Here is a 12,456-nt window from a genome sequence, read left to right as displayed (position 1 = left end):
GGCGATTTGGGGTTCGTTCGGTACACCGGTCGTGACCAGCAGTCGTTAAGGCGGACGGTTAGATAACCGTCCGAACGTAAGATACGATGGGGTTGAAATAAATTTGCATAATTTAGCCCCGGCATCGCACAAGAGCACGATCGACTTTGATGTTTCCAAACATCAAGTTATGTGTATAACTTCATGGATCGCAAAACCGAGCACCGATGTATTCCATCACCCACGTTATGCGTGGTTGTATGCCCTCATCAGTCCGTGGCGCACGTCGTTGGACAGTCCCTCATGGGACGGCAGCGGATACTACGGTCACAACATCGGCCTCATCTTCGGCCGGGAATCGAACCCGCGCCTACCGCGTGCGAGCCCGAGGCCTTCCCAACTGGACTATCGCACGCTCTCTTGGGTAACGCTCACGGCGACGTCACCAGCGTGCATCTGTCGGCGAGGCTGCACAGCGTAGCGCACCGGAGCAGCGGGCTGTGTTTTCCCCGCCGTCGCTATCCGCGCTCCATCCACGGCCGCGGTGCCGTTGGACGGGCGGCTGTCTTGGGAATCCCATTTGGCGTCCTTGCCGGCACCGCGGCCGCTGTAGTACCGCAGCGGCGCGCGGACTCTTCTCGGCTTTGCCGGACCCCGGCCGCCGCTATGTGGGTCAGCCGGCGTCCGGCTGGGCTGCACGGTCAGCTGGCCGGCCGACGCCCCTCTCCGGCAAGGTCACGGGCAGCCGGGGCGCGGCCCGGCACGTGCCGGCCGGCTGGGCTCGGCTTCGACGCCGCCTGCTCGCCAGCCGTCGCGAAGCGGACGCACAAGTTGGGTAAACCCATGTGTACTCATGTAGAATGGGTAACAGGTCGGGTTGGGTGCAGATTTCGAGAAAATTACAGCTATGGATGCAGGTATGGCTAAGATACCTTTAAATATGGGCTGGATCATTCGAGAACTACAACACAATGCTCCTGTTTTCGCTTCGTGTGTCATAAGTTCCACTCACACCACCTATGCAATTGTTAGCGCAAAAAGTATGTTTCGTTTTAAAGCTTTCTGAAACCTTCTCATACTTGGGAACTCAAGTGTCTGGAAAATGCGACAGATGCGAAACGGGCGGGTACAACTGATGTTTTGACTGGGGGGGGGGGGGGGGGGCACGCTACAGCACCATGGGTAGCGGGTAGATTGGTTAACGCAAATCGCACTCGTGGAGGCCTCCAGCGGCGTTAAGTCAGTGTAGGAGGGCGTGTCGGTTTGGCCGTGCTGGCCGCGTCCGACGCCGTGTGTGCTGCATACTGCTGAGCTCGGCGGCCGGACGACAATGGGCAGTGGGTCGATGCGGCCGTGCTCAGCCTGGCTGCCGGCGCCGGAGCCGAGCTCGCTCGTGCGGGAGCCGGGGGCGAGCGAGTGAGCCGGCCTGCTCACGCCCTCGTCAGCGGCCTGACGCGGCCGTGCGGCGCTGCCGCCCTTTGGGCCGGATCTACCGGGGTCTCAGCCGTCTTGCGGTGGGCCCCGGGCGGCTGGGCGCCTTCGTCGAACCCCATCGGCGCCCACCGCAAGCCCGGGCCGAGCCGCGGCCGCCCGGGCTGGTAATCCGCGCCTCACGCGTGCCGCACCGACTGTGTCGGCCGCCCTGCCGCCGGGCCGATGTTTCGTCAGCGCCGCCCGCTGCCGACGCTCGTCAGCCGTCCGTGTTTGTGTGGCGCGCCGATTGGTGGGATCCGGTCGGCGACACGCGGCGCGAGAGCGCAGCGCGCCGGGAGAGGGTGGGCCCGAGAGCGCGAGCCGGTCCCGCCCGGCCGGCCGGCGCGAGGTCCCGCGTGCTAGTGCTGCTGAGCTCGCCGTCGCCAGTGCAGGAGGCGTGCCGGCGCTTCGGCGCTGAGTGGTGGCCGAGCGGCGGCTGGCCGGAATGCCGGCTTACATGCTGTCGTGTAGGCGACAGCGCCGACTGTAGCCGTCGCCCAAACTGGTCCCGCCCGCCGGGCGCCAGCCGCCCCGGTTCCAGCCAATTCAGGCGCTGCCGCCCTTCCCCTCCCACGCCTCCCCCGCCGGTCGGTCGTGAGGCGGCTTCCCAGGACTGTAGCTGAGATGGTCACTCAGCTTCACCTGAACGACCGCAACATGAGATTAATCTTAGATGGAATCCTGTCTTCGTTCCAGTCACTGCGTCCTCGAGGTGTTCCTCTTTCGTCTCCCGGGACTCGCTTCGTCCGAATGACCACAACTAGAGATTAACCTGAGATCATGTCCGGCCTTCGCTGCGGTCAACACGCCCCCAGAAGTGTTCCTCCTTCAGCTCAGAGATTCAGCAGTCAGAAAAGTGTTCCTTTGTTGTCCCCTGGGCTCAGCGCAGACACCCCGCGCGCCCGGGCCCGCATGTAGTGTAGACATCCGCGCACTCGGGACCGGACTCGGCGCAGACATCCGCGCCCTCGGGTTTGGGCGCAGCGCAGACACCCCGCGCGCCCGGGACCGGACGTAGTGTAGACACCCCGCGTACTCGGGACTGGACTCAGCGCAGACATCCGCGCCCTCGGGACTGGGTTCAGCGCAGACATCCGCGCCCTCGGGACTGGGCTCAGCGCAGACATCCGCGCCCTCGGGACTGGGTTCAGCGCACACACTCCGCGCGCTCTGCATCGGACTCAGCGCAGACACTCCGTGCACTCGGGAGGCTTGCCTGGTTGACCCGCTGGGCGCTCGCGACCCTGCCCCAGCCATGAGTTCTGACAGGGCTGGGCGCCTGATGCAGGAGGCCTTCATGCCATAGACTCGCAGCGTTTAGCCTCGAAGGTCGGAGGCCCGGGAGCGTCCGCTGGTGGTCGTCACCTCCAGACTTAACGCCCGGCAAAAATGTGTCGTGCCGCGACGTGGATGTCCGCGATTCCTATTTTTGGCGGCTGAAAATTCTCCAGTTTTCCTTATTCCTGAACGAAAGCACGCAGACGTTCGAAAGTGAGTTAATGTTGCGCACGTCTGCACATTGCACGGGGATGGTCATAAAAACGGATGCGTCAAAAATCGTGAGCGTTTGCATGAAATCATAGACATTGCCTCACACAGAAGGGACTTATCCTGTTTCCTTGTCCAAGTTTAACGAGCCTGTACCTGCACTCGAGCCTGAATATGCCTGCGGAGATTTGCATGTGGCCGTGCTGGGCCGGGTTCTGTCGTGTAGCGCGTCAGCGCGCTTCAAATGACCACACATCCAACTTGACACAAAGCTGCGATAGTCCATGTCAAGATAAACTGTGTACAATTGGTTCTGCGTGGTGCATTGGTGGCTGGGTAATGAGTCGGTCTTTTGCGAGGCCGTCGCCGTGGCAAAGCGAAGAATGTTGCAAACTGTCACAAGACACGGACATGGCCTTGTCCACCAGGCACAAGAGTGACAATCCCCTATGAAGAGAACATGCAACCCAAATCACCCCCAAGCCAGCTGAAGTCGGCGTTTTGAAACGAAAAACTGGCGCTATATGTTGATAGATTCGAAGTGCATAACGCCCATGTGAGTTAAACTGTCTTCCGATGCGATTACCTGCCAATGCCCAAGGACGACCTTCATTTTCTCGGCCCCGTGTCGACATACAGTGCGGGCCATTTCAAAGCGGATCTGTGTTCAAGTTATCCCCGTTTTATGCGCTAGTAAAGTTTACTGATTAGGCCTCCAGCACACTGGCATGTTTTCACGAGATCACAGCTGGTGTAAAACGGTATGAACCTGGCACTATCCGATTTAAATCAACCTCAATTCACTGCATTGCTCTTTCCATATTGCCTCCGCGTGCTGCGGACGTTGTTGTTGGTCAGCGGCATGAACTAAGCCCGGAGACATCGGCTCGCGGTTTTGTGTTGTTTCGGGCTTCAGTCATGAACACAGTCACCCCGGGAGCATAGGGAGCGACGCTCCTTATCAGCAGACTTCCTTCTTAGCGCGGGCCCGAATACGTGGTTTCAGCATTGAAACACATTCCTTCAGCGCACCGCAGCGTTCGCTCCGTTATCACCCATTGGTTCGTAGCCTGTTGACAACATGCGCGAGACACCCGGTTTGCGAACACAAACGGGGTGGGGTCTAAAATGTCGTTCCCACCGCCAGATTAGCGAAGGCAGCACTGCCTGGGCGTGTTCACTACAGCACTGCTTCTAAAAGATCACCTCGCCATCGCTGTAGGATTTCGTGCACTACAGCACTGCTTCTAAGAGATCACCTCGCCATCGCTATGGGATTTCGTGCACTACAGCACTGCTTCTAAAAGATCACCTCGCCTTCGCTCTAGGATTTCCTGCCGCAGGTGAGCACTGCTCATGGCGAATGGTGAAGGGAGCCGTGTAAATGTTCTCAGCATCATGCGAAATCTGACAGCTGGGCAGAAGATGCCACGTGCCTGTTTGCATCCGCCTTGCGTGTGTGATGTTAGTTGTACATCCAGGCGTTGATGTTGGCACCAGGCGTTGATGTTGCCCCTGCCGTCGCCGCTGTCGGCGGGGTTTGTGGTGAGCTCTCCTCAGTGCGTGGTTGCGCTGGCCGTGAGTGAGGCGCAAGACGACATGGATGGTGTGGCCGTTTTAACAGCGACATGGAAGGCCGACTTGGGCTCGAGAATACTAATCACCGCTCGCTACCGCTCCCTTATGACGTGCCATATTCCGTGCCGGTGAAAAATACAAACAGGATACAGACGGTACAGTTAGACAAGGAAAACCTCAATCCGTGCGACACATCCCGCTTTCAAGCCCAAAGTTAAATGCTATCACGCGAAGGCATGGGACTAGATCGCCATGCATTGTCATAAGCCCTGGTTGCAATCGATGTCGTCAGGGGCGTATGCAGAACTTCGCAATGGGGGGCACAGCTGATGATTCCCACCCAAAAACGTACGTAACGATACGCGCGAAATTTCTAGCATGGATTTTTGTTCGGCCGTTTTCAGTGTGCATTTTGTAGTGTACATACATATGTAATTTGTTTTTTCACCGTGAACACTCACTGACATGCACTAACTTTTCATTACGGGGGCACGTGCCCCCAACGACCCCGTCCCCACTCCACTTACACATTGCACCACTTGTTTAGCCGTGAAGGCCTTAGCCTTCAGCAACTTCGCTGCATCCGCCACCTTCGCCAGCTTTGGGGCGGTGGTGGTCGACCTCTGTTGATTTCAGTTCAGCTATGCATAGAGCAAAAATGTGTAGCAACGGTACATTTTCATACCAAAAGTCTAAGAAGGTTGTTTTAAGCGATGAGTGATGGTTGTCCTTTTATGTCAGACCTGATCACATGTCGCCACTTATAACGCGCTTTCGGTGTCCCCGTACCAAGCTACCAAGGCACGCTTTCATTTGAGGTCGACGTGAAACGCGACGCCATGTTATGTCATCTAACGACGTGCATGATCTTTACCTTGGGGGACCTTGTAAGCTACACGATACGACATGATACATTAGATTGGTTGAATCATATGCACATTGAAGGAAGGCACGCTCATATGCACATGAAAAGAAGCGCGCTCATATGCACATTAAAGAAAGGCGCGCTCATGTGCACATTAAAAGAGGCGCGCTCGTATGCTCATTAGAAGAAGGCGCGCTCATATGCCCATTAAAAGATGCGCTCATCTGCCCATTAAAAGAAGGTGCGCTCATATGCACGTTAGAAGAAGGCGCGCTCATATGCACATTAAAAGAAGGCGCGCTCATAAACACATTAAAGGAATGTGCGCCAACGTGATTTTGGACGTTTTTAGCATTTGGCATAACGTGACCTTGAGCATTGACGGCATATGTGCCGTCAGACATGTTGGCCATTTTGATTCCTTTGGCCTTCTTACGAGGTTTTTCCTGTAAGGGTTACGTGGATGCATTGGACGTCACCTTCAAGATTTGGCCGGATTCCCCTTAAAAGTTGTCTTTCAAAAGCTTGCTATTTTAGTCAAATTGGCGACCCATTTTGCCCGGTCCTTGACAGACAAATATGTGCTCTTACTGAAACAGGATATGATGATCGCACACTCCGTTGGCTACTGCACTTTGTCTTATTGGTCTGAGCGATCGAAATTATTTCGCGGAAGTAACCGATAGCGTGGAAAGATGCTCCGACCATCCCCCCAGCCAATTTCCAGCCATGAACAATGCAGATATATGCATAGGAGCAGGTCTATGCATAGGAACATGGCAAAGGACCACCGACATCGGATGGGCAATCGGGGTTTGATAATAGAGGTGATCTGTTACGGTGTGGAGGGGCGGCGGCGCGCAGACTGCGGGAGGGGTCGGCGCGGAGCAGGGGCGCGCCGGCCGTGGCACGTCCTGTGCCGCCGGCGCCGGACGCCGCGCCCGCCGGCCGTCGGCGACGCCGGGGAGCGTCGCTTCCGGCGCGGGGAGCGGCGGCTGGGCGAGCGCACCGTGCCATGGGCGGGGTGGAACGTGAGGTTACCGCGGCGGCAGGCGTGAAGGCGACACCGGTGATAGCCAATGGTAGATTTGAGGAGCGCCGTGGAATTGCCTATGGCGTGGACAATTGTTTAAAGGATGAGATTTGATTGGTGGAGTGCATTACTTGAACAGCGTAAGGAGTTGCTATCCGCAGTCCGGGTTTGCAGCGAGAAACGAAGGGACGGTGTGCATGACTGCCGAACGTGATTACTCCAGAGTAATCAGGATCAGGAGGAATCGGCCAGAGACCGATAGTCATGACTTCTATAGGTACATGATTCCTGATTCGGGCTATTTCATTTGCTCGACTTCTGGATGCAAGGCAGGTTCTGGGGAAGTCGGAGAATGTTGATCCGCCCATCCCCCCCCCCCCCCCCGTATGCTCCCAAGTGTCATCGGTGGTGTATAGGATGGGGAGCGAGGTAGGACCCGAAAAGATATCTAGCCTGTGCCCCCTCCCTACCCCGCTCCCGCTCCGTGGAAAAATCTCCAGCCTTGGTGATGCGTGGGGTTGCAGTCGCACATCGCGGCGCATAAGCTAAATTTCAGGTTAAAATTGTTTCGTGCTCAAGAAAGATGCTTACTTCCCTTTGATTATCTGATCCCCTCGCCGGACTTATGCTCTTATCTCGGTGGCTCAGTGTAAAGTAATTATACTTGAACAGAGTCGGGAGCAAGTAGTTCGTTTTAACGCCCTACTTGGACGACCCCATGAAATCAAGCAGCAACTGGTTTTGAGCGTCCCCGGCTGGCTTTTCCCGCCGGAGCATGTTGAGCGGCTGCCGCTCGCCCGAGCGCCAACTCTCGACCCCGCTCGTATCCGGTCCCATGGTCTAATTTGGGAACAGATGAGCGGCTCAGACCGCCACCCGGACGCGCCGGCCGGCCTGCCGTGCTCGAGTGCCGGACCGCTTGGACGAGGTCGCGGCGACGTCAGAGGACCGCGCCGGTGCGGAGGCCCGGCCCGACACCGACGCCGGCGCTCTGCTGCCCGCGTCCGCCGGTCCGTGCGTGCGCGGCGTGGCGCTCTGCTGCTCGCGTCCGCCGGTCCGTCCGTGCGCGGCGTGGCGCTCTGCTGCCCGTGTCGGCCGGGCCGTCCGTGCGCGGCGTGGCGCTCTGCTGCTCGTGTCCGCCGGTCCGTGCGTGCGCGGCGCGGCGCTCTGCTGCTCGTGTCCGCCGGTCCGTCCGTGCGCGCGCGGCGCTCTGCTGCTCGTGTCCGCCGGTCCGTCCGTGCGCGGCGCTGCGCTCTGCTGCTCGTGTCCGCCGGTCCGTCCGTGCGCACGCGGCGCTCTGCTGCTCGTGTCCGCCGGTCCGTCCGTGCGCGGCGCTGCGCTCTGCTGCTCGTGTCGGCCGGTCCGTTCGTGCGCGGCGCTGCGCTCTGCTGCTCGTGTCCGCCGGTCCGTCCGTGCGCGGCGCGTCACTAACTCTGCGCTTTCCCGGCAGGATGGTGCGAGAGCGGGCGGAGCGTATGGAGAGGACCAAACGCGAGATGGAGGAGGAGCTCGCCTCCAGGCAGCGCCAGAGGGAAGAGGCGAAGATGCAGAGTGAGGCACAGAACAAGTGAGTCGCCGCCTGCACCGCGCTCCTTGCGTTGTCTCTGGAGTCGTGGTACGCAGGTTAAGACCTTATCGTTTTACCTTGGTGATAGACGCTCGTGTGTGGTAGTAATTTGCCCAGCATCAAGTGGCGTTTTGTTAGGATGCTTGTATCATCAGCAGTTGACCTAGCACCAGCACGAGCTAGGCCTAGGTCAAGCAGCACCACTGGTGCGGCCTCATAATCATCCTGACCACATGAGGTGACTAAGTTATCTGATCTGTCTCGAAATTAATCCGACCGTTTTAACCACATGTTGGATGAAAGGCCTCGAGTTCTCTTGTTCCACCACTCGACTGTCGATTGGCTTGAGCTCATCAGCACATCAGCAATCAATAGGGAGCAGGGAAGCTCTGTCGTCAATGAATTTGCCATTCCACCCCTTTTTGTTACGTGTTCCGGGGTTCAACGTCATCATGCTAAGCCGTCCATGGGTGCCATGAGTGGCATCATCAGTGCTCCCTCGGCGGCCACTGGATCTCTCTTGCTGCCCGCTCGCCCGGTGGCCGCTGGACTGCCCACCTCCCTTTCCGCCGGCGGCCACTGGACTCCTCGCGCCTCCCGCTCCGCCGGCGGCCGCCGGACCCCTCGCGCCTCCCGCTCTCTCGGCGGCCACTGGACCCCTCGCGCCTTCCCCTCGGCGGCCGCTGAACCCCCGCGCCTTCCGCTCCGCGAGCGGCCGCTAGACCCCTCGCGCCTCCCGCTCTGCCGGCGGCTGCTGGGCCCCTCACGCTTTCCGCTCCCTCGGCGGCCACCGGACCCCTCACTCCTCCCGTTCCGCGGGCGGCCACCGGACCCCTCACTCCTCCCGTTCCGCGGGCGGCCGCTGGACCCCTCATGCCTCTTGCCCCCTCGGCGGCCGCTGGATCCCCCGCGTCTCCCGCTCCCTCGGCGGCCGCTGGACCCCCCGCGCCTCCCGCTCCGCGAGCGGCCGCTGGACCCCTCGCTCCTCCCGTTCCGGCGGCGGCCACTGGACCCTTCACTCCCGCTCCGCGGGCGGCCGCTGGACTGCTCACGTCCCGCTCCACGCCCGGCAGGCTGGCGATCGACTACGCGGCCGAGCTGGAGCGACGCGACGCGGCGATCGAGGAGCAGCGCCGGCTCCGGCTGCAGGAACTGCGCCGGCTGCAGGAGCGGCTCGCCGAGCGGCTGCGCCAGCACCAGCGCTGCCGCGAGGAGGAGGAGCACCTGCGGATGGAGCTGGAGTCGGAGGAGCGGCGCCGCGCAGCCGAGCGCGCTGAGCGCGACGAGGCGCAGCGCCAGCTCTGCCGCATGCAGGAGATGCGACGCGCCATCGAGCTGCAGCTGCAGCAGAAGCAGGAGCAGCGTCGGCTGGACGAACTGCAGCGCCAGGCCGTCCATAAGACGGTGAGGGGCGATGGCGACGGGACAGCGAGAGCGTGTGAAGATGTGCAGGGGTATGGTGTGGATGGATGGACATATCATATATTTGTTTGCTCTAGGCGTTCCGTAGGAGTTGTTTCCCTGTTGAGCTGTTTTTATCTAGAGAATGAGGCAATAAGACAATTTGGTTTTATTGGGTGGCGGATTAGTTCACGCTTCGTACCTAAATCATCCATGAGTTGCTCACACCATGTGTGCGTTGATCATTACGTTGCCTTATAGCTTGATTACGGCGTGCCATGAAGCACTCACTCATAACACGAGACCCATCCATTTCACTGGGCGCCGCCTCCCCTTCTGTTACATATGATGACCCCCAGCTGACGAAGCGCGCTGTCCGCGGCGGCCGCGCGCTCACGCGGCCCTCTCCGCCTCTAGATGATGGAGAAGCTGGCCGAGGAGGAGCGGCTGGAGCTGCTGACGCTGGCGGCGCGGCGGCGGCGCGAGCTGGAGCACCGCCGCCAGGTGGAGCGCATGATGGAGGAGAACCGGCGTCGCCGCGACGAGGAGATCGCCCAGCTGTGCCACGAGAAGCGCGAGCTCGAGCGCATGGAGGCCGACCGGCTGCGCCTGGTCGAGCAGGAGCGGCGCCGGCTGCTCGAGCAGCACGCCATCAAGCTGGTCGACTTCCTGCCGAAGGGTGCGTGAGCGGCTGCTCTGTCGCTGGCGAGCGGGCTGCTCGGAGCCGGCGGCCGCCACGCTACCGAGCTCGGAATGGCCGTACTACGGGCGCGCCGGCGCGCGGTGGTGAAGCGCTCGGCTGCCGCCCGCGCTTTAGACACATACTTTGTTGGACACATACGTCGCGGGCCTCTTGCGAGGCCTTGCCGCCTTAGGTACAGCCTCCGGGCTGATCCTCAGAGGCTGAAGACGGGTCGGGCTGGAGGTGGCAGTGCTCAGCTGCCGCACAACGGGGACTGTTTTATCGAGGACAGACGGCTAACGTGTGTCACTGCACGTCTGGGACGTGGTGGCGGGGCTGTAGCACTAGCGAGGTGCAAAGTGTGGGGGGTGGTGCTGCCGACCGAGACGGGGCGTCGGTTCGCCTGTCTGATCCTTGCACCTTAAGCCGGCTATGGGCAGTTGTAGGGTCGTATTGGGCCCTCTCTCCGACCTGTCCGATCCCTGCACCTTAAGCCGGATGAAAGTAGCTCGGAAGTACCTGGTATGCTATCGTGATATATCGTAGGTGACGTACCTGGAATGTGGCGTTGGTTTGAGGCTAGTTTTCGGGTCTTTCGTCGAGAGAAGGCTGGGTGCTAGATGATAGCTTTTTGTGTGAGCTGCAACACTTGCCAGTAAGTGTTTAGCTGATGTTGGTCTGGGCTTTGGTACCGAATAATTCCCCTATTTTCTGCGTTCAGATCCAGGCAGCTACGCGGGCTTTAGCTGTATTTCGACATAAACTGCGGGATTATGTTCGACGTTTGCAGAGACTCCCCGACACTACGTCACTTTCAGGGACGCCTGCAGCGGGACGGTGCACTGCAGGAAATATTGGATAGGGCTCGGTTTTCAGAAGAGCTTAGCCTTCTATACAGTCGTTTCGGTGTATTCATGAGTGCTCGTTTCGGACGGAATCCATGGATTCCACTCACGCGGATGCATACCATCAATAATTCATGTCCCGACGAACGTTAGGTACGAAGGTTGCGGTGATGAAGGTTAGGATGATGGCGAGCAGTATTTGCTAGGCGCACTTGCCACCATCTCCAGTAAGCTGGTGACATTCTGGCGAATGCGTAGCAGAGACGTGCTCAAGCCAGGATGGTGTTCACAAATTACCAGCATTACGGGTGGGTCGGCCGTGCAACATCTTAATCTGTGTCGCCATCTGTTGAGCTCTGGAGACACTGCTGATTCTCCCAGGGCCACCCAGCCGCGCTTGTTTGTCAGTTCACGCTCGTTCGCGGTCGTCTGCGTGACGCTGGTCGAGATCTGGCGATGTTGCCCTGTTCTCTTGCATTCGTGTTCCTACGAACTCGTCTGTTCAGTGCCGGTTCAGGTGCTGTACCCATTAGACCGGCCGTGTAACCTCTTGATGTTTCATGTAGCCCCGCCCGAGCGGGGCTAGACGGCTTAGTGTTACCTTGCGTGTCGGCTCTTATGTACCTGCGTCCAGACGCGGTCGTGATCTGGCGCCTCGCACTGTACTCTCTCGTGTATAGCCTCCGGCCCACCGGCGAGGCTCCGACCAGCCGCTGCCTGCCGCCGGCGCTGACTGCGCACCTTTTGCTGTGTTTGGCAGGAGTGTTTCGGGACGAGAAGGAGCTGCAGGAGCTGGGCAGCCAGTCAGAGGCCGTGGACACGCTGCGAGAGAATGCCGAAGAGGGAAGCTACGTCCGCATCTGCTAGCCAGGCTCGGATGTCCAGCACGAGGGTGTCGTCCGGAGTCGGCGGGTCAGGAGCCGTCCCGGGCGTCGACGCTTCCCACGGACGCTAGCACGATCTCATCGAGTACGAAAATCGAGGCGCCGCCGCCGCGACCGTGTGGGCGGCGGGCGGCCGGGCCAGTGCTAACGAGGCTGCTCGAGCGGGGCTCTTGCCGTGCAGGAGCGGGGGGGGGGGGGCGCCGGCTGACCCTCGAGGGTGCGGTCAGGCGGACTAAATTGTCCTGTGTGTGGCCGCGGCTGAAGCGCGGTGGTCCGTCCGATATACTCCGTCCAGAGATGTGTTTGTCATGTGTCGCTCGAGGAGTCTGACCACCGGCTGCCATCCTGGCGAGCAAATACATTCCGCCCCGTGGTTGTGCTTTGCTGTTGGCGGTCAGCGTGACTCTCTTGAAACGTCCTCAACGTGGGTGGCGTAACTTAGACAGATGCTCCTTTTATGGTACGTTTGTTTTAACTAGCAGTCAACATCACTTGGCTTCGCGATGAAATTGGGTGTTTGCTGGTAGGGTAATGATTGTGCAATGAGCCAATCGAACGGCATTACTTTTCTCCAGGAAAAATTTTCGGGGGTCAAGCCCGCTTTGTGTAATGTGGCATAGTGCAGTCTCCCACTTGATCCGGATACTTCACGCCTTGAATT

The 12,456-nt window shown here is 59.5% G+C and overlaps 1 protein-coding gene across 1 annotated transcript; it reads left to right on the top strand.

Annotated features, from left to right (window-relative positions):
• The first annotated feature begins 9,212 nt into the window (after positions 1-9,212).
• LOC119099405 (meiosis-specific nuclear structural protein 1) lies at positions 9,213-11,902 on the top strand. The gene is made up of 3 exons (XM_037222546.1): positions 9,213-9,387; positions 9,802-10,063; positions 11,672-11,902. The coding sequence occupies exons 1-3, from the start codon at positions 9,214-9,216 to the stop codon at positions 11,776-11,778; spliced, it is 543 nt and encodes a 180-aa protein (XP_037078441.1). The 5' UTR covers position 9,213; the 3' UTR covers positions 11,779-11,902.
• The last annotated feature ends 554 nt before the right edge of the window (positions 11,903-12,456 follow it).

Source organism: Pollicipes pollicipes, unplaced genomic scaffold, assembly GCF_011947565.3.
Source record: "Pollicipes pollicipes isolate AB1234 unplaced genomic scaffold, Ppol_2.1 Scaffold_4740;HRSCAF=5597_pilon_pilon_pilon, whole genome shotgun sequence".
Lineage (NCBI taxonomy): Eukaryota > Metazoa > Arthropoda > Thecostraca > Pollicipedomorpha > Pollicipedidae > Pollicipes > Pollicipes pollicipes.
This window is presented reverse-complemented; position numbering and strand designations above follow the sequence as displayed.

Excerpts from the sequence above, each read along its gene's own strand:
- LOC119099405 (XM_037222546.1), top strand. The coding sequence starts at position 9,214 with ATGGAGCTGGAGTCGGAGGAGCGGCGCCGCGCAGCCGAGCGCGCTGAG. Across the intron at positions 9,388-9,801 it reads GCCAGGCCGTCCATAAGACG|ATGATGGAGAAGCTGGCCGA; the intron begins GTGAGGGGCGAT and ends CTCCGCCTCTAG. Across the intron at positions 10,064-11,671 it reads GGTCGACTTCCTGCCGAAGG|GAGTGTTTCGGGACGAGAAG; the intron begins GTGCGTGAGCGG and ends TGTGTTTGGCAG.